General features: G+C 40.0%; 1 protein-coding gene across 3 annotated transcripts in view; it reads left to right on the top strand.

Moving 5' to 3' along the window:
* KCNB2 (potassium voltage-gated channel subfamily B member 2) overlaps positions 1-17,420 on the top strand; it is a 239,804-nt gene extending 222,384 nt beyond the window's left edge. For 2 of the 3 annotated variants that reach the window (XM_083517237.1, XM_083517236.1), the window contains one exon: positions 2,962-12,926. In XM_083517237.1, coding sequence (XP_083373363.1) covers positions 2,962-5,133 — 2,172 coding nt within the window. In that variant the 3' untranslated portion in view covers positions 5,134-12,926. Of the gene's footprint in view, positions 1-2,961; positions 12,927-17,309 lie in introns of those variants that run through there. The other variant, XR_014529203.1, reaches the window with a different exon arrangement.
* Positions 17,421-21,960: the final 4,540 nt, after the last annotated feature.

Below are 21,960 nucleotides of genomic sequence, written 5' to 3'. Positions count from 1 at the left end.
GTACAGCGATGTGTGATGTGATGGTTAGGGTGTTGAACTAGGACCTGAGAGACCAGGGATCACATCCTTACTCAGCAATGAAACTCACCAAATGGCCTTGACCAGCCTAACCTACTTCATAGGGTTGTTGTGAGCAAAATATGGAGAAGAGGAGAGTCATGTATTCCACCTTGAGCTCCTCTGAGGAAAGGCAGGATATAAACAATGAAAAAACAAAACATATAGGTTAGTTGATCAGGTAGAATTCTGTTCTTTTGGGGGCAGGGGAACAGTAGCTTGATTTGTACCATACTTGCTATATTTGAGTTTGAACTTCATTTTTCCAGCTCATTACATTGACTGTGTTTTAATCATAGTGACTTAAATTTGATTATATCTTGCATAGGTGAAAGAGATGGAGGAATTCCTGTTGTACTACATCTTTTATATTTCCATTCTTCCTGTTCCCGTTCTATATAATGATGTTCAAATTGTTCTGTTATAGTGATGGATGTGATGAAGAAGCAAATTAGGTGCACAGGAACAAAGCCAGCTTTTAATGCCAGTTAAAAATTGGAGCTGTACCAACAGAGATTACTGAGATGTACTAAATATTTAACACTACGGAGAAAGAAAGGGGTTTTATTCATTCACAAATTACTTCACAAAGACAGAGTTGTATCTGGAAATATTCCTAACACTGTCCATGCTTTGCTGTCTTGTAAGGGGAATGAAACGTAACTCACAACAGAAGAGATGTCTCATCTGCATGCAGAATCTTCTAGTAAAACAAAAAAAATAAAATTAACCAATATTTCTCCTGCCATTAAATAATCCAAGGGAAATACTGGAAACATATTTTGTAGCTGTCTTTAAATGGGAAAGATAGATTGCAAGCCACTAAAACAGTAGAAAATAAGAAGAATCATATTTTGAAAGAGAGCTGCCTTGCATTGTAACATTAATACAGTGAAGCTGTTGTGTGAGACATCAACAATACTGCACTCAGAGTTCCCCCAACCCTGATAGCTGTGGGGCTTTTCCAACTTTTTTTTCACAAGGAGGGAACACTTCTGGCTCTTGCTACATGAATGCTTATTAAATTGGATCCCTGCTGGATCAGAGCAAAAACCAGTCTAGTCCAGCATCCTTTTCTTACAGTGGCCAACCAGATGCGTATGGAAAGCCTGCAAGCCTGTTTGACTGCAATTTCCCACAAGTTGAACTAAGGTCCCATTGAAATCAATGAGACAAATTAGTCATGACTTAAGACCCTTTTATTGCGATGGGTATTAAGTTCAACTAACCTATAGCACAATCCTGTCTACTCAGAGATAAGCTCCACTGAGCTCTATTGGACATACTCCCAGATGAGTATGCCTGAGACCACAGCCAATGTAGGTAGGTACGTGGGTATTTGCTTGCACCTATGTGTCGTTGGAAACAAGATAGCTTAAAATGACCAATTTTCCAAAAATATGTATAAAAGGATATGTATTTTTTGGTACTTCATGAGTCCAAACTGAAATTCAAGGCAGAACACAGTTTGCTTTAGTACTTTTCAGGGAAAACAGAAAATTACTGTTTTCTCCGAAGGGGAGAAATTGCATTTCCAAATGCTGAACTTCGGTAAATTCATGGAGCGTAACATTTTCTCACGTAACCTTAAGGTTGTCCATTTTCTTTCAGCTTTCAAATAATTGAACTAAGTGATAAAAAGTGAAATGCTAAAGGATGTTGAGCTTCTTTCTCTCCCCCCACCTCTATACTTCTTATGCTGTAACTGAAAATGATTTAAAGACTGTGGAATATGTCAGCTGAGAGAACATTTCTCGGAACATCTGTCTTACTGTCTATTGTACACAATAGCTAGCATCTGAAATGTTAAAACTTTGTGGAATGGAACATTGCGGTTAGGCTATTGGCCTCACTGTAATGTCCATTCCTGGGGCACTATATCCAAGTGTTCTGTCTCACCAGGTCAGCTGCAATGCCCCAGTGGAGCTGTATGGTGGTTAAAGTGTTGAAGGTCAGCTGCAATGCCCCAGTGAAGCTGTATGGTGGTTAAAGTGTTGAACTACAGCCTGAGAGACCAGGATTCAAATCCCCACTCAGCTATGAAACTCATTGGGCACCATTGGGCTGGTCACTGCCTCTCAGCTTAACCTACCTCACAGGGTTATTGTGATGATAAAATGAAGAAGGGGGAAATCATGTACACTCCTTGAATGAGAGATAATTGTGTATATGTGTGTGCACGTGTATGTGTGTGTGTACACACCCACAAAATATCTACCAAAACTATGCCATCACATATATTTCTCTAATTTGACAAATGTTAATGATTGTTCATCTTAAGAATATGCTCTGATTTATAGATATGTTCATGGATTTTTGCCAAAGTCAGTATGACTTGAACCCAAGCTTCACTCCCACTGGTGGGAGCATCCTCTGAGCAGACAGAAGTTGGATTCTTTTGCTGATTTCCCCTCCTAGACCACAAGGTCCTATGAAAATATTATGTGACAGGTTGGAGGACCCTTCAGAACAGTGTGAAAGGTGACACTGGGAGCTGCATGGGAAAAGGGAAATTGGTGTGAGTTGCCTTGGTCACCCACTTCCACCAGTGAGATCTCTCCACTAGATCAAAAGTCCAGTGTGGGCAGAAGGAGCTCTTCTGTTTGCAGAGGGTGAAGTTTTGATCTAACCTCAGTTGTTGTTCTCCAACTCCCATCAGCACTAGCCATCATGGCCAGTAGTCAGGGATTATGGGAACTGTAGTCCAGCGGAAGTCCCAGAGATTCCTCATCCCGGATCTTGCATGAACTAATCAGGCTGACTGGGTATAGCAGATCTTGTCTAATTGCAGTGAGATGAATATGATGATCTGCAAACCTATTAGTGCACTATTTCTGAGGATGAACTTCAAATATCCATTATGATTTGCTAACCACATTTTTTTTGCTTATTTTTGTTTTACAGATTTTGGCCATTGTATCTATTTTGTTCATTGTGCTGTCCACCATTGCTTTATCACTCAACACTCTACCTGAGCTTCAAGTAATTGATGAATTTGGACAACTAAATGACAACCCCCAGCTAGCACATGTAGAAGCTGTGTGTATAGCTTGGTTCACTATGGAGTACCTTTTGCGTTTCCTGTCATCTCCAAACAAGTGGAAGTTCTTCAAAGGTCCATTAAATGTGATTGACTTGCTGGCCATTTTACCCTACTATGTCACCATTTTCCTCACAGAATCCAACAAAAGTGTGCTGCAGTTCCAAAATGTCCGCCGTGTTGTTCAGATATTCCGTATTATGAGGATACTCAGGATCCTTAAACTTGCCAGACACTCGACAGGCCTTCAGTCTTTAGGATTCACACTCAGGAGGAGTTACAATGAATTGGGTTTATTGATATTATTTTTAGCAATGGGTATCATGATATTTTCCAGTCTTGTATTTTTTGCTGAGAAAGACGAAGATGCTACAAAGTTTACTAGTATCCCTGCATCATTCTGGTGGGCCACCATCACTATGACTACAGTAGGCTATGGTGATATATATCCTAAGACTTTACTAGGTAAAATTGTTGGAGGGTTGTGTTGCATTGCTGGAGTGCTGGTAATTGCTCTACCTATTCCCATCATAGTAAACAATTTCTCTGAGTTTTATAAGGAGCAAAAACGGCAGGAGAAAGCCATTAAACGAAGGGAGGCACTTGAGCGAGCAAAAAGAAATGGAAGCATTGTCTCAATGAATCTAAAAGATGCCTTTGCCCGCAGCATGGAACTGATTGATGTAGCCGTGGATTCCGGTAAGACTGAGGAAGCAGCCAACTCCAAGGAAACCCCTGACGATAACCACTTATCTCCAAGCCGGTGGAAATGGGCCAGAAGGACAATGTCTGAAACAAGTTCTAACAAGTCCTTGGAGAATAAATATCAGGAAGTGAGCCAGCAAGATACCAACGAAAAGCTCAACAATATTGTTACAGCCTCCAGCCCCCAACACTTGAGTGCTCAGAAACTCGAAATGTTATACAATGAAATTACTAAAACTCAGTCTCAGCCTAATCTCAATGCCAACTACCAAGGCCCGTCAGCGAAACCTCCCTTATATGAGGAGGAAATTGAAATGGAAGAGGTTGTTGGGCAAGGAGAACCATCCATGTCAGGGAAAAGGGACATAGTGACGGACATGAGAAGCATTTCCAGCATTGATAGCTTTGCCAGCTGTGCAACCGATTTCACTGAGACAGATCGGTCTCCCTTGCCCCCATACTCTGGTTCTCACCTGCAGCTAAGGTTCCCACCTGACTCTGTCCATTTGGAAGACCAAAGAGCAAAGAGTTCTCAGTTTTTATCACACACCAAGGATAAAATGTTTGCCCCCAGAGACGTCACCTTTGAGTACTCCCCAGTTGATACAGCCATGAACATGGATGACGCTGGCTCCCAGTCTCTTCTTCATGGCCCTTTGCACTTTGACAGCTCCATGTTAAGTCCCAAAAGTTCTCTCAAAGGAAGCAATCCATTAAAAGCAAGGTCCCTTAAGGTTAATTTTAAGGAAAACAGAGGTGGCGCTCCACAAACGCCACCGAGCACTGCAAGGCCACTTCCAGTAACAACGGCGGCAGATTTCATGCAATCCACCCCTCCTCAGCATATCAGCACCATTCTCTTAGAAGAGAATTCACCACATGGCGACAGGCCCTTGCTGGGTGCTGATGCCTCCATGGTTTGCCAGAGCATTCCTAAGAAATCATCCCCTTCTCTGTTTCCAAAACAAAAGCTTTTTACTTTCCCTTCCAAAGAGAGGAGAAGCTTCACCGAAATGGACACTGGAGAAGAAGATGACTTCATGGAGATTCCTGGAATAACAAGACATGACAAAGAGCAGGATATCAAGACAAACTGCTACGGGGGAAAACACAAAGATGGGAACCATTTAACAGAAGAGCCTCGAGTCAGCTCTTCTTCCCCCAAAATTTTGGGGCAAAACTGTACACAAGACATTTACTGTGTCGGGGGGGATGTAAAAGGGGACAATAGCCAAGAAGGTCACAAAATGGAAAACCACTTGTTTCCCCCAGAAATCCATACAAATCCTGGAGAAACTGGCTACTGTCCCACACGGGAAACCAGCATGTGACTAGTCAGGAGAGCAATAATGACAAAAACTGATTTCTTAAAACCACAATTAGTAATGCCTATGAACTAAAACATGGGAAGCCTCAGAAGTAAAAAAAAAATATATGTTATTTTTGCATGGCATGAAGAGTTGATTAGTTTAAGTACTGTTTAATTTAAAAGTGGAAAATCTGCTTTTTTGTAACAAAAAAGGAGAAAAAAATCAGTTAAAAAAATGATGCAAGAACAGTGAGTAAAATAAAGAGCTCTTTTAGGAGCCCATATTCTGCAATGTCTGACATTTTTGGTCCTTTCACTAATAATTGTAGATACGTTTTTTTTTAAAAAAAATATTTTAACTTTTTTTGCTCTTGGTTATAATGAATTTTGGGAATTTGCACATGAAAGGATGAAATGCCGATGCATGTTTTCATAATGGTGTGAAACAAGGTGCTTTGAGCCTGCAAAATGCATACATTTGTAAATAGTTTGGGTTTGCGGGGAGATCTACAGTTATCAAGGATATGTGGAAAATACGTTTCCCGGGACACAGGTACTTCCTTCACAGTTTGCTGCCTGGAGGATTTGTACAGACTTATGTTGCAAAATTGCAACTTCTTCTTAAAGCATCTCACCTATCTTGCTTTCTGTTTAAAAGCTCATAAAGTATAAGCTGTTTGTTTAAGTAAATGACAGTGTTTTCTCATCTATCTGTGAAGTAAATCATAGCTCAAATTATTTTTATTTGCGTAGATTTCACGGATAAATTTGCAAGTTTTGAGTAAAATTCTATTTAGACTGTGCAAGATTTAATGACCAGAAATTGAAAACTTGATATAAGAACTGCCAAAATCAAAACAAAGACAAGGACACCATTACGTTACATAATAAAATTATTTCTATGGCAATAAAATGTGCCAAATGGCCATGAAAAAATGATTATTTTATATTTAAAAGTTCAAAAGTTTGTATTACAGTTACAATTGCTGTATGCACTATTGTTAATATCTTATTTTTTTAAATGAAGTTTTTGTGGTTGTAAGTTTGCTTCTAAAATCTCTTTAGGAGTGCTGTGGCTTTTGTCCACCACTTCTTTACCACTAGGCACCCCAATTTTAGATAACTTATTAATTTCAGAATACCAACATGATTACTCTTTCTTGAATCAACAGACATGGATTGCTGCTTTATGAGCAAAGTTGGAAAACTCAGAGTAGACAATCTTTTCATTGTGCCCAGCCTCTGCTTCAATTTTGCAAAAGTGGTGTTTTATACAGACCTTGCTGTGGGCAGTTTTGCTCTATCGGGTTTTTCATATCTAATTATTGCAATTAATTAACAAATTAACAAAATCATTTGAAACTTCTGTGGATTTCTTCTTCTTCATGCTCTTCCATCACATGCATTCTATGTTAATCAATAAGATAAAAGCTCTCCTGCAATAAGATAAAACAGCATGTGAACGGAACTTTCCAAATTGTGTACCTTTTACCCAAATTCCAATAATTTCAGTAGAATAATTATTTCTGTAAATTTAAAGAAGCTGTTCAATGCATTAAAAATATTTTCAAATCACAAAACAATATTGGACCTAATAAGCTTAATAATTTTAATTTTCTAATAAAAACAATATTCTAATTTGGGGGGGGAGAGTTCTTCAACATAAAACCTTACCCACTTACACTGATTTTACTCAGTGCAGGCCACTTAAAATTCATGTTAGCTTCAACATAATAATTTCTAATATAGCTGAGCAGAATTCAAAATTTCTCATATGCTTTCTTAAAGGAAATTTTCCTTTAATTTCTTTTCCTTTTTCCTTTTCCATTCTTTTTTCTATTTGGCTGCAACAGCTTTCAAAGAGAAAACTGGGCCTTATCCTGTCGCCCTCAGGTTTTACTTTTGTAAGGAAATGTCACCATCCTGTATTTAATATGTGTCTTTTGGACCAAATACCAAGCACAGCAAAAGTCATCTTTATTTTTTTCCAATTCTTAGACCCTTTTTAATACTTGCCTTTGTTTTTAAATACAGTATCTCCAGATATTTCTCTTAAGAATTAATAATGCAGTTAAATGTCATTTCTTAAAAAACAAAAAACAATGTCTGGTCATTAGGTCTCAAAATATGCATTTGTTCTTCATGGCTGTCCAGGTAATTATATTTCTGCATATGATTTAAGTTAATTATGTGGCATTCTGCTTAATCCTTTTCAATGACCTCCATTTTATTTTATGAACCTCCTTTGTTTATGTCTCTTGTTTTATTGATAGATATTCCCATTGACTGAGACTAAATGCTAACTAGCTTTTAAAAGACATTGCTCTGTAATTTCTGTACTTTTTTAACACCATGCTGCCCTATTTGATCTGTCTTCATAATGACAACCATATAAAGAACAAAACCAAAGGCTAAATGAAACCTTGGGCTTCGGTTGAAAATGGGAGGTTGGTCACTGATTTCAATGAAATCCTAGTTTCATTCATAATCCTTACCCAGGGAAAACACTTGTTGGCTACCATGACTGTTCTATCATGAGCTATAGGTGGAAGGATCCAAAGCTAAAATATGCTCTTTTCATATGTAATAAACTATTCCTATCTTCAGAGCCCTGCTGATGTACCATATGAGATACATGTTGATGTTCCTTCCCCTTGGCTAGTACTGGCTTCGGTCTACATATGTGTCAAGACTTTGGATTGTATCCGGTGTTAGCTATACTCAGAATAGACATTGAAATTAATGAACATGACTTAGCTTAGGTCCATTTATTTTATTGGGTCTATCCTGAATAAAACTTAGTTGGATACAACTTTTTGTCTCCCAAGCTACGTCCATTAAGCAATAATTTGGAAGCCCTTTGCTACTGGATACAAAAATGTTCTAAGCTTATCTGAATCTGACCTCACATATGTTGTTAGGAGTAATTCCATTTGTGCCACACACAAAAATGATCATTAACACAAGAGCATGCCTTTGAGGCAAGCTCAAGAGCATGAACCTATTTTGGGATAGTGGAGAAAGAGAAGGTGTTTCATTTATTTTCATACATATGGGCCTCTATAAAGGGTAAGAAACATTGTGTCCTCTTCCTAAAATGGGTTTAAGAACCGAAGCTTTACTAAAGATAGCATACCATCCAGATAGCCTGTAAGCAACTATATGTTCTACACTTAGTCTAGGGTAGCGAATGTGGTGCTCAAGTGATGTTGTTGGACTCCAACTCCCATCCACCCCTGTCAGTATTGTCAGGGGTAAGAGATTATGGGAACTCTAGTCCAGCAACATGCGGAGGGCACCATGTTGGCTACCCTGAGATAGAGTGTTCCTTTCTATCTTATGGAACAACAACATCTGACATCACATTACCACTCCATGTTCATTATGGTTCTACAACATCACATAAGTCATTGTTTGTACTTCAAAAGCAAACTCAAATTACAGGTAAAAAAAAACAGTGGCACCTTAAAGACTAACAGAATTTTATTATGGCATCAACTTTGTGTCCTGACTAATGCATAGTTTTGGTAACAGCATTTCCAGTATTTGGTCACAGTAAACTTGGAAAGGAAAGGAAAGGAAAGGAAATGGAAAACAACCCTCACACTACAGGAAGAAACACAGCAACAAGAGGGAGAAGGAAAGGCAGAGTACCTGTGAGTACCTAAGGCATGTTTAAAAACATACTACTGCTATGTTTAATTACCTTTTACTTGTATAATAAGGTAACTATTGTCACAAAAGTCAATGTTAAGACTTTTGTTCCAACCCTATATTGCTTGCCCATCCACCACTATTCTTGAAACCAACATAAAAAATCCCATTCATTGCTGTTTGGGGATTGCCTGCTAAGACTGCCATCCTCTGGCTAGCTTCACCAACTGACTCCAAGTGTGATGTAGCCAGAAATGGTTGCATACTAAGAATTTAGCAAGGATGCTCTTCTAGCTATATGACATTATAAGATAACAGTATATTTTTTAGCAGTGCTAGTCTAGGGTTCTCTTCTGCCCCATTTTCCTAAAGGGGAGACAAATGTATTCAAATATGCTAAGGGATATATTTAATAACCTGTGACTCTTTGCCACAAGTTTTCCAAAGCAACTCATTTCTCTCTACTCAGCTGATCACTGATTTGGCACTTGATCACTGATTTGGCTTTGTTCTGTGATAACTGGGAGGTGGTGTTGCTGGCAACTCACCAAGCCGAGTTCGGCTGTGTACAATTGATAAATAGCTTGTCAGAGACTTGGAAGCGTTATTGTTCAGCAAACATTGCCAGTGGTGGACACATTCACTTTTTGTGTCCCACTTTGATGTTCAAACCAAGTTTACACCTTTCTGTAGTGATATGTGATGTGCTTAATGCAGTTTAATACAAAGATTTTCTCAGGGACAAAAAGAATTTGCACTGAATTATTCCAGTGAAGCAAGCTGCAGAAGCTTGCTTACATTACAGCGGTCTGCCTAAGCTTCATTGGGTTCAAGTTCAATTGCAGCCTTACAAAGCAATCCAGCCCCTCAAACCTGGCCTGCTGTGATGGAGAGAGTATGGATGTGGCAGTAGTGTCCCTCTGCTTGGCTCTGCTGGCAGCATCCTTCACCACCACAGATGTTCCCCCGGGACCTGCTGAAAGCACAGACAGGTAGACGCTACCACCTCTGGTATCCCTGCCGGTGGTAACTAGTAGAAGCTCCTGAAATGGGACATTTCTGGGGAAGGGAGGGGTGAGAAAGGAATGGAGCTGGGTCAGCCAAGGATTTGCTGGATCCAAAACCAGTCCAGGTACCAGCAGTGACTTTAATTTGGGCCTCTCTGCTATACCAGAGCTGGGGGAGGGATTGCCCTCACTTATCACCCCGGACAGCATGAGAGGCAGGTGCTTTGGATGTGGCGGCTCCTCTCCTTCCAGGAGGGAGTCAGGATGGTTCCCTTAGTGGGTTTCATGCTCTTAATCTGTTTTTGGAACAAGGCAGTGCAAATTTATTTATTTATTTTAGCCCATACTTTGCAATTGTCTTGAGCACAGCGCATATAAAAAAAAGTTCCTCCCCAAATCAGCACCCGTTTGGCTTCCTTCCTTTTTCAGCTTTTTCATGTTGGGATGCTGCCCGCCCCCATTTCCTGCAGGTTTCTGTAGCACAGGCTTCCTCAAACTCGGCCCTCCCGATGTTTTTGGCCTACAACTCCCATGATCCCTAGCTAGCAGGACCAGAGGTCAGGGATGATGGGAACTATAGTCTCAAACCATCTGGAGGGCTGAGTTTGAGGAAGCCTGCTGTGGCACATCAAGCTGCAAAAGCCAAAGCAAGAGCACAGAAGTATGCCAAGCATTTTTGTAATAGCTGGGGGTTTGTTTCAATGTGCTGACGCCTAAAGGCTACTTTCTTGTATCCCCCCTGTGCCTGAGCACTTTGGGGACTTTTGTTTAGGGACTTGACTCTTCCCATTCCTCTTTTACATATGCATAAGTATCAAGCTATTAATCTTTGGTCGAGCCCAATGTCATAGCAGCAGCGAAACGGAAGTTCTTCCAGATAAACAAATATGTGCATGCCACCTTGGCAGCTCACTATGAGAAATATCAGAAGAGCTGCACACACCCTTTCCCACCTTTGCTTCTTAAAGCACAGCACAAACACACAGAGAGAAAAGTGCCCTGAGGATCAATAAATCCCTGGAATGTAATGCAAATCACATAACACACACACACACACAAAACGTTCTTTCTGTTCATGCATGAATCTGTTTGGATCCTGGCCAACGCGGCCTCTCACCTTTATTATAACGAGTGAGCAATCTTCAAAGAGGACACAGTGGCTAAGTGATTGCTCCGAGTGACACAGTGTAGCACTCAAAATACTGTTCATTAAGTGTCAAACTCTACTGAGACAGCAAGCAGTATTAGTTTGGAGACAAGCACTTCTGTACACTCACATTATGTAACAAGGTGATCAGCCTTCCACAGTCTGGGGCCCTCCAGATGCCGTTGGACTCCCATCAGCCTTAGCCAGCATGGCCAATGGTCAGGGATTATGGGAGTTGTAGTCCAAAAATATTATAGGCATAGGGCTGATCAAAATCCAACTCCACAGAAGCCACAGCTGGCCATGAAAGCAAATGGGCTGCTGCTCTCTTGGAGCTGCTTCTGATTTATAATAAACAAGACCACAACCTGCCTGCAGAGTGTTTTCTGCCCATGTCTTAAATGTAAATGGCTACTACATAAGTGGACAATGATGGAGAATCAGCTTCTCAACCATGTATATTTATGTCCTGAAAAAAAGTGTGGATAGGCTTTTCTCCATATTGGGTGTTACATGAAATTATTATTTAGTTAATTTTTCCATTGTCTCCCTGTATGTTCACTTCATCATGCTGCTTACACAGGGTGTTTCAGATTCGTTCTCACAATAGAGATGGAGCCTTGGGTCCAGAGATTCCCACGTGAGGGCAGAAAGCGCTTCTGTTCACCTTAAGGCTGCTGTTTTGCTTTTGAGAGGGTCCCCCTGGAGTGGCTTCTCCAGAGCAAGCTACAGCCAGATGAAAAATCAGCACAGCCGTATGTCAGTGGAAACACTTTCTGCTTGCACACAGGGACCTCTGAGTAAGCCAGCCCTCAAAAAGCAATATCCAAAACCAAGCTGAAACTAACCGATCGGTTCATTTACTGTGGGTGCAGGCAAAGTAGTTTCCTGTCTGTCTAGGTCAGAGTACTGGAGAGAGAAAGAATTGCATCCCCACATCCCTGGGCGGAGGGCAGAGTTTTAGTGTTATTCCTCTATATATTCTCAGAGCTTTAGCCACGTTCATCATATGCAAGTCAGTGCCAGCCATGCAGATAAAAATCTAAACATTTAGAGATCAGTTTTCAGTAACAAACAGCACTCAGCACTTAGCCTGTTGCATTGAGATAACTGTAAATAACCACTCAATATGTACTGTTTCATGTTTATCAGTTAGATGTTATCTCCCATATTTGTTTCATATCTACAGTAGCATGGACTGAGTTTACTTAACAATGTTTTCTTCTATGGACGCTACAAATACTGTGGTGGGGGAGGGAAGCACAACAGTATTTTTTTTAATTGTACTGGCACAATAGCTGTGTCTTTACTATTGCTCAGTTTTCAACGGATGGCAGCATTTCACTGTAAACTGCTATACTAACAACATATTCTCCTTTTAAAAAAACAAAGCATCCTTTTGGGATAGGAGATATGTGCATATATGATAAGTCTCATCTAATCTCATTCATCTGCCTTTACAAAATGCCCCATCCAAAATGGGAGAGTCTGCTGCTTTTGTTGTATATATTACTTCTATTTTAGGGATGGAGCAGGACTGAAAATTACAGTGTTCTTGTAAGGGCATTTTGCAATGGTAACAGCATCATGCATGCTTTGTTGCATCTTTGTATTTACTAGAAATGTCTTGTTTTCACCTTTTATTTTTCTGTAGAGAGCATACCACTTTAACTCCCCACCCCCACCCCTCCGCTGTCCATCTTGCACCATTAATAGAACTTCACATATAATGGTATTCGTATCAATGTTTCCATATCAGCTGCATTTTAACATCATGAAAAGGAAATGTGATTATTTTTATTTTTTGGTTATACTAGTTTTTTGCTGATCAGCTAAATATTTCTGCACCAATCAGCATTTAAATATGCATGTGGTAGTCTGTATTGTACAGTTGTTCAACATCAAAATACTTGTTTATTTTCTGTCAAATGTCTGTAAAATGAATGGCATTGTTCTCCATTTCAGTCTGCCAGAATAAGCAGAATAGTCAATAAATGTGTAAATGAATCATCTGTGTCTCATTTCAGTTCTCTGCATGAAGCCACTTTACATTAAACATTACATACATACCAAAATGTCAATCCATAAGTGACTTTGGGTTTCATTTGGGGGGGAAATAAACTTAAAACTTATTGGAAGAAATATACAGGATGATGATAGGATAAGAAAGGGTGCTTTGCATTGCTCATACTTTGCTTCAATAGCTAATTCATTCTCTTACAAGGCATCTCAGCCCAATTCTCCTAGGTTATGTCTGCATGAGTAGCCCTCTTTTTTACTTCTCCGTTCCACTATAGATTGTCCCTTGTTGTATCTTGATTTTTTTCTATCGGTAGTTCCTGCCCTAGGTCTCACAAGTCTTAAATCAGCAACTTCAGGACGGCATCATTTCCCTTGCTTGCTGCTTCCACAGCAAACACTTGGCTAGGAAGATAACCCACTGAGTGTCACTTCCACACCATATGTGTAAAGCACAAGGCTTCCCCCAAAGAATCCTGAGAACTGTAGCTTGTTAAGGGTGCTGGGAAATACAGTTCTGTGCCGGTTAAACTTATGCACCGATTGGTTTAAAAGTAAAAAGACAGTCAGGTGCACTACTGGCAGCCTCTCTACATTCTTGTGGATACAAGAAAGCCCATCTGTTGATATTATGGGATTTTCTGCAAATGCAGGCACTCAGGAAGGCTGCAGAGTGCAGACCACCGGAGGGGTGATTTGCAGAATAAAATGAAGGATGCCCCCAAAGACTCCTTGTCAACTTTGAAAATAAGATAGGCACCCATCAAATGTGAGAATTTCACCAACATTTTCAATCTCTTTGATTATTTTTTGAACACAATTTCTTTTTTCATTAATTACTAAAGATTTTTTTTTAAAAAAAGAGTAAAAAAAGCAAAGTCAGCACAGCACATTTTGTAGCTGTTCCCCGAGTAGCATTGATGTGATTTTCAGTTTCTGTGGTGTCTTCCTGCTGCTACACCCTTCCTTTCCCATTTGCCTGTTCCTTCCTGCATGGCTAGCTGCATTCTTCTGCTTGGTCTGACTCTTTAGAACACAAATATTTTTGCTTTACCTGGGAACACTGCTGACTTCCATCACTCCTAGGACTGCCTATGCAAGCAGTGGCAGACTTTGGGCTCTCAAATTTCAGCAGCGCCCTGTGCGATGCTAAAATTCAGTGCCCTCCTCATGCCTCTTGCACTCTGTTCTACATCATTGCGGTGGCACCCCCTGCAGCATCGGCACACAGTGCAGCTGTACTGGTCGCGCTACCCTAAAACCACTTCTGATGTAAGCTTTCCTCTTGGGATCTCACGTGCCATGTTTATCTGATTCATTCTCAAGAGTCTATAAGTGTGTACCTTATAGAAGGCTTCTGGTTGCCAGTACAAGAGCTCCTAAATCCTTCAGGGAAAGACACAGAATCTCCAAGTGTGGGGTAACAGGTTCAAGAGAAAGAGGCTTTCTAACCAGAGGGCAGAACATTCCAGTACAGAAGGGCAAGAAATGCATTTTCAGGATGACATAATATACACCCAACAGTAGAGAGCTGGATCATTTGGCATCATGGTATGACAGTGAAGGAGCTGTGGGGGAAATCAGTTTTTTTACAACAACAACAACAACATTTTTTTAATGGCTCAAGTCCCTTTTTGGCATCATAGTGGTTGACATCATAGCAGTCAAAAGGATGTTCAATGTTCTAACATCTTTTAAATATTTTTTTTTAAAAAAATACAAATCACAAGGTTACTGCCCCTGTTATAGCACGTGTCCTATTATGTATTACAACTGCATTCTTTATAAGTAACTAATATAGTTGTCAGCTATGCAGATCACTAACATTCTTTCAATTTGTTTTATATTCTGGGACATTTTTCTCTTGAGAACACTGCACAGGGCAAAGGGTTATGCCCCCTCCTCCATGGTGCAGTCCAAATCCAGATTTGGGATGGGGGGGGCATAGCTATTTTTAAAAAATAAAGATACGAAAATAATTATTGTAACACTAATTTGTCCCTGACTCCCATTTCCATAGGCAATAGTTTCTTCATTGTGTACAGCTGTATATACAAATAATTGAAACAGTTAAGTTCTTTATCTTAGTAAAAAGTTCATAAAAAGTTAACAATTTGATTCCTGAAAACAGCCCAGAGTTGTCTTATCAGCAATAGCCAATTTTGCTGATTTGTTTCCTGCCTAGACAATCCTGGCTCACAGCAAACAGCACTGCATCATGCCGACCTTGCTGTCACCTCCCTCTCTACCTCCTGGAAGTCAGTTGGGTGGCAGTGCCCCACCGTGCCATCTGCTACTGGTTCTGGTGGCTTTTCTCTCTCTACACCACCCCTCCTAATCACCAAAATATCCCTCCCCTCCCACACAGATACTTGTGAACAGAAGAATGGACTGCAAGGGGCAATTTCAGATCAGTGCTAAGAAGGAAAGTTTCACCACCTGCTTTTTCTCTACACACCATGTATAATTTTATTACATTATTTCCTTCCATTTATCTTCTGTCATCAGCCAGAGGTGCACAAAGACACCAGGCAGTATTTATTTACAAATAAGATTTGCACACTGAGACATTCCCCCCACCTCCATTGACATAAAAGACCTTCACTTTGGCTGGACCATGCCCTTTCTCTTAAATTCCAATGCTGTGACATCCTCTGATGTTAGCATTTGCTCCAGTATCTCAATATTTTCAAAATCAATCCCCGGTACCTGCAAATGTCTTCTCTAACAGTCTGTATCTAGTCTTTGGCTCTTATAACTACCAAAAGGCCACCATTCCTTCCTTCATATCCTGTCAGTTGCATTCAAAGTGTCTTCAGGGGAGTTTGAATGTGCTTAGGAGTGGATGCAGCTTTCTTACAAACAGCCTTGCATTAACCGATATTTATTGTACTCCATTTAAAATATTTGACACACACACAAAAGAAAATGATTTTTGTAAGCATTAAAAGACCATTGAGCAATAGGAATGAGAACAATTGATCTGTAAATAAAACGTGAAGTGAGGCAGAATTCGAGACAGGAAGGAAACGTGACAAAATGAAGGCATCAGACAAAATGAGCTTGGGGTGATTCTGACAGGGGAAATGGTAAGTGTGGAGGGATCAGGCACCATTGCCCTCTTCCCTGTTTTAAAGAGCTGATCAATGTTCAAAATATGCAGTAAGAGGGTCAAAACTAATTATATTTTCAGAATTTGGACAGTGTGATTTATTTCCATGACAGTGCAGAATTATTTGCTTATTAAATATCTACAGGACCCTTCCTTCTGAAAGAGCCCAGCGTGGCAAACATAACAAGATACAAATCAATTAAAACTGCTTAAAAGTATCTAAGTGCAATTCCAATAAAGATGAGGAAAGAGCTCGTCTTAAAAGACTTGTTGAAAGAGCAGGTGCCAAAAAGGCAGCAGAGATGACACCTCTCTAATATTTAACAAGAAGGAATTTCAATGGTTAGTGCTAAAGGCCTCATTCCTATATTGTGCCGAACGGACCTCCTGTTAAGATGGCATCTCTGCAGAGCACAGTGATTAGGGTTTTCTTGCTACAAGCCCAAGTTCTAGCCAATGGGCACCCAGCTGAAGTAAAACCAGTGTTTCACACCAATCCAGTTTAAGGTTTGCCATCCTCCAGAAATCATGCTTCGGCCTATCTACACACCAAGCTTGGGCCAATTTAAAGATAACATTCCCCCACTGAAGCATCCCTTAACTAGTCTATGCAGTGGTGGCACACATTGATAGCAGGTTCTGGTGCGATCTCACATGATACCACCAAAATCTCACAAGATTTCTTGTGAGATTTTGATGAGATCTCATGAGATCTCGCCAGAAATTGTCACTGATGCCAGTGCCACTTTTCTGATGGTGGCAGGGAGAGCAGGCAGGGTGCCCACAGGGATAAACCCTCAGCAGCTTCTGCTGCCCAAGGTAACTGCTTCACACTGTGTCAGGGGTGGGCTGGCCCTGAGCCCAGACATGATGGCACGGGCCATCCTTGATTGGATCTCCCAGAACTTCCCCTACCCCCTTTCAAACAACTGTTAGATTTTCATTGGAGCAGCCATGCTGGGAGAAAAAGGTGTTCAAACCACATTTCCACTCTAAATCCACTCCATCAGCTGCTATTGTCCTGATCAGAGAATGCACTTCGCTACACTAGAATTCTTATCGTGTCCAGAAGAGATTCATGGAGAATCTACTAGTCTCATTCATTTCTATTGATAGTGACTAGTGAAAGCTGAAATGGGATAATTTCTTTACAAAAAGAAGCATTGTGTTGGCAGATTTTTATTAGATTATACAACTAATCATGATAAGATTTTTATTGTTCTTATTAGATTTTACAACTAAGAAAATATTTTTGTAAGGCATATCATTAAAGGTTGATGATGATGAACATGTACCCTGCCCATCTGACTGGGTTGCCCCAGCCACTCTGGATGGCTTCCAGCAGAATATAGAAGAACACAACAAAACATCAGACATTAAAAGCCTCCCGATACAGGGCTGCCTTCAGATGTCTACAGAAGGTCGTATAATTGTTTATCTCTTTGATGTCTGATGGAAGGGCATTCCACAGGGTGATTCTAATCTTGTTATAAAGTGAAGACTTTCTGTTAATGACATAAATGTTTTACAAAGTAATCAAAGAGCAAATTTTCAAACGTATTAATTATCCTTTTATAAACAGCTGGTGCGCTTACCATTTTGTCAACTGGAGTAGGTTGGGTTTTAAATTGGCCAGCAAGTAATTCCCACTACTCCTTATGTTTATTTTGCCAGTATCATCAATCAACCAAAATTCAGGTTCTGTGTGTGAAGTTTTGGTGTATGTTCACTGTGTTTTATATTGAATCATTTTTTATATTTCACACCGTATCACTCTGGCAGTGCTACATTTCTATTTCATGGATTCAAATAAAGTAATTGAATGATTGACTGACTGACCACATCCTTGAGTTACCATCATGGTTCCCTGAGGATGCAGGACAAAGCTGTGGGCCTGTAGAAAACAAGTGGATAAAAATAATCAGGTTTAAGAAAACTGAAGCTTTTAGTGCTGGATCCATTACAAAAACATTCCCTTTGCATTATAATGATGAAGTGTTCATTCTAATGAAGCATGCTGAAACATCAATATGTTATTTGTTACCTGTCTGGAAATGACAGGATAATCAGATTACCTGTAAATATTTTTTTTTCTGCATAAGGGCCATTGATTCTGTGACTGATTCAAAACTCCAGGCTAGAGGTTTGGGGACAGAAAGTGTCCAACACAGTCAACAATATTACAGATTTCCCATGAGTGGCTTGCTAATATGAGCTTTGGAGAACTGACCTAACTACGGTAGATGAAACAGGTCTCTTCACATAGGGTTAAATCCTAAGATAAATTAATGTAAGGATGCTCATGGAAAGAAGTTATTGAAAGTTACCTAAGTTCACCTGTCTCAGAAGTCTGTTTCTTGTTGATTTTCACCTCCACCAGAAACCACTCCCTGCAGACAAGCACGCACACCATCCTACCTTGTTCAGGAGAGCCGTCAAAGGGGTTGGGGAACTTCTTCTGTTTGGTATCCCACTTGATGCCACAGAATGGGCTGTCGCTGAAGCAGCTCCTTCCTGTGATAAGAAAAACTCATAGTCCCGACTGTATATGCCTATGAAAGAGGAGAAATGGCCAGAAACCGGACTGGCAGTGGATTACTTCTTCAACATTAGCAAAGGGAATAATCTTGTCTGCACCTGGGGCACCCAGCTAGTTCAGGGGTTTGCGGGACAGGCTGCATGGCACACATCGCTCTTCCCTTCAGCAGAGGCGAATGGCTGGCCAAGGAATGAGATGGAACAGCCGGGGTGCTGGCATCACCATTTCTTAGCATCTGCCACCTCAGGTGGTTACCTCACTCTGCCTAATGATAAGGAGGGCCCTGCTGACCAGAAATCTCCACAGGACAGAAATGAAGATGGGTTACTGTACATAGCAGGGCACAAAAGCAATGATATTATCTACAATAGCAAAACAGTGTAATACAAAAACTGTAATGCATAACTGATTGACAAACTACCTTAATGATAAAACCTAAATACAAGAGAAATGTGATAATAATCAAGAAAAGGATTGAAAGGTAGGTCTTGTTTTTACATTTCCTTTTAATTCATTCATGGTATTGTATCATTTATCTTATGTTGTCTATCTCCCCTCTTCATATGTAATTTCCTTATCCCTACCCTCCCCTTTCTTTTTTTCCTAGTAAGGAAACCCTTCATTCTGCAAGGAAATGTGCATGCATAAACAGTTTCTATAGACAGATCTTTGCCTTGTTAAGCTTCAGCTAAAACAACAACTTGCCTGTGTTTTAATTTAATCAGTGACAGACAATGTGAGATTAATTTGAAGCCTTAGCCTCAAGAACCTATCCAGATGTTGATGTGATTTACCCAGAAACAATGTGTAAGGAATATTCAGGATTCAGAATAAGGATTTTCCATATATTTCCCAACCGCTAGCATATTGGAATTGTGAAATTATTCACAGGAAAAAGAATGTGCGCATGCACACACACAGCACAGATATAGACACAACATCTTTGTAATGTGGAAATCAAGTGGTCTATATTTCACGTTTCTGGATTTAGCAAGTTCACTATATGGGCAACAGTTAGAGATAAAATAAGGGAAATTAAAATTCATAGCCATAAGAAACAGTAGAAAATGGTACCAGAAAGAAGGTACCTTCTGCATGGATGATCCAGCTGATAGGTGAAGGTCAGGGAGTGGAGAACCAATGGCTTTCCAGTTGTTGCCTAATCTGCCTGCCCTGCCTTCAGCTGCTGCCACCACCACTGAATGCCCAGGCTGCAGAAACTCTGCTGGTGGCAGCCCAGAAATAGGATTGCTGTGTGTGTTGGGTACAACCTTAGATTCCAGAATGTTTTTTTAAAAAGTAACAATTTTTCCATTTAAAAATTATGTTAAGCAGATTATCTGTAGAATGACTGCAGGTTGATGAAATTCAGATCTACTGTTGAGCTGTGATTGGTATGGGAAATGTTATTATGGTTTTGAATAAGTAGCTAGGGTAGGAATTTGTTGTACAGTTTCCATGGATACACATGCATGCATGCATGCCAGAATTCAGCTCCCATAAATATTTCTGTCACTAAATATTTCTCAACACTAAAAGGCATAAACATTTCCCAAGGGGATTGTGCAGAATGGTTATTGAATATTCATGTCTTCCTACACCCATATTTCTTGTTCTCATTCCATATTCTCCTAGAATCAACCAAATCCAAATATGTTTAATCTCTTCTGAGATCATTTGTTACATATGTAGCATTTCTGTTATGGGCTATTAATGTTCACCCCTTTATATACAAACATTATTACATCATCTAGATTACAAATGTTGTAATATGCATATATACACTTTAAAACCCAATAATAAGTTAGATCACATTAAATCAGTGTGGCCTATCATCTTTGCTGAAGTTAAAATTAATAGCATCTTTGTTTTCACCCACTCTTGTATTTCTCTGATTTCTGTCATCAAAACAGGGAAGACTTTATTTATGTGCTCTGCCCAGGCATCTGCTATTTATTCTATGTTGCATAGAGAGAATTGTTTCTAAAAGCAGGCCAATCGTGCTTTTCCAAGGTTTGGTTTCCTTGGAATGAGGGACAGCAGATACTGCAGTGTCTTTATGATGTATGAATAAAAAAATTCCTTCCAGTAGCACCTTAAAGACCAACTAAGTTAGTTCTTGGTATGAGCTTTCATGTGCATGCACACTTCTTCAGATACACTGAAACAGAAGTTGCCAGATCCTTCTATATATAGTGAGAAGGTGGGGAGGGGTATTACTCAGAAGGGTGGTGGGAATGGGAGATTGGCAGATAGCTGAGATGAGCCTGTTGACGACTCTTAACGACTGTATGATGTATGGTTCATTTACACATATATACAACCTGAGCCTACAATGAAGGGGTTCACAACATTAACACCCCAAAAAGGTTTGCTTCTCCCATAGCCACAGCCTTGGATTCAAGCAAAGATCAGGCACAGCTCTGTCTCTCAGCTGCCCAGCCTGCAACCTTGCTCCTAGCTTACACACCTCAACTCTGGACTTTGTCTTTCTAACTAAAAGTCACTTTTAAGAGGGGGACCCACCCATTTGTCCTCTGGCAGAGCCAATTCCTTTGTTACCTTAACAACCCATATATGGGCCATTAGCAAGAATCTTGCCTGGCAATTCCAGCAATTTGAATCCCAGCTGGTTCCAGGAATTGGAAGGAATTCAGACATACAGCGCACCCCACCCCAAACTCACAACAGTATACTTGTCTTTCAGTTCCTTGTACTTCTTTTAAAGATATTTGGGGCGGGATGATTTTTTTTTTTAATGTATCTTGCACAATTTTGCTAATTAACCTCAAAGAATCGCCCTAATAGAAACTTTAAAAAATACAAACGAAGGTGGAATTGTAGTTCGTGATGAATTGTAGAAGGTGGTGATGAATTGTAGAAGGTGGTGATGAATTGTAGAAGGTGGTGATGAATTGATGAATTGTAGAAGGTGGAATGCTTGTTTGCTTATCGTGATCCTATTTGACTGGCAATACAGTGGACTCCCCACAACCTCCCCACCCCAGAATTAAAATTTGCACAATTTTATTAATTCAACCCAAATAGTAAAAAGGGGAGTCCTTACTGAAAACCAGTGCAGGAAAGCTGAAAAATTATCTCACCTGAAAGTTAAAACAGTGTAGGGAGAACCAAGGAAAAGAGTCACTCTAATTTTCCACAATAATTCAGTGGCATGTACAACAGTTCAATTCAGTTTCAGTTTGGCAGGAAATGATCAGAACTAGCTGATCTCAGCACTAAATCAAATGGTAATAATTAGCATCAAACCAACTAGAACCAAGCTTTCTTGGAATGCAGTCATGCCCATTTCAATTTAAGCAAGTCGCTATGAAGAACACTGTTCTTTTATGTAATCAAAAGCAACCCAA

Source organism: Podarcis liolepis (assembly GCF_965112155.1).
Source record: "Podarcis liolepis genome assembly, chromosome: 8".
Taxonomy (NCBI): Eukaryota; Metazoa; Chordata; class Lepidosauria; order Squamata; family Lacertidae; genus Podarcis; species Podarcis liolepis.
Note: the sequence above shows the minus strand (reverse complement) of the source record. Positions and strands in the feature narration are given on the sequence as shown.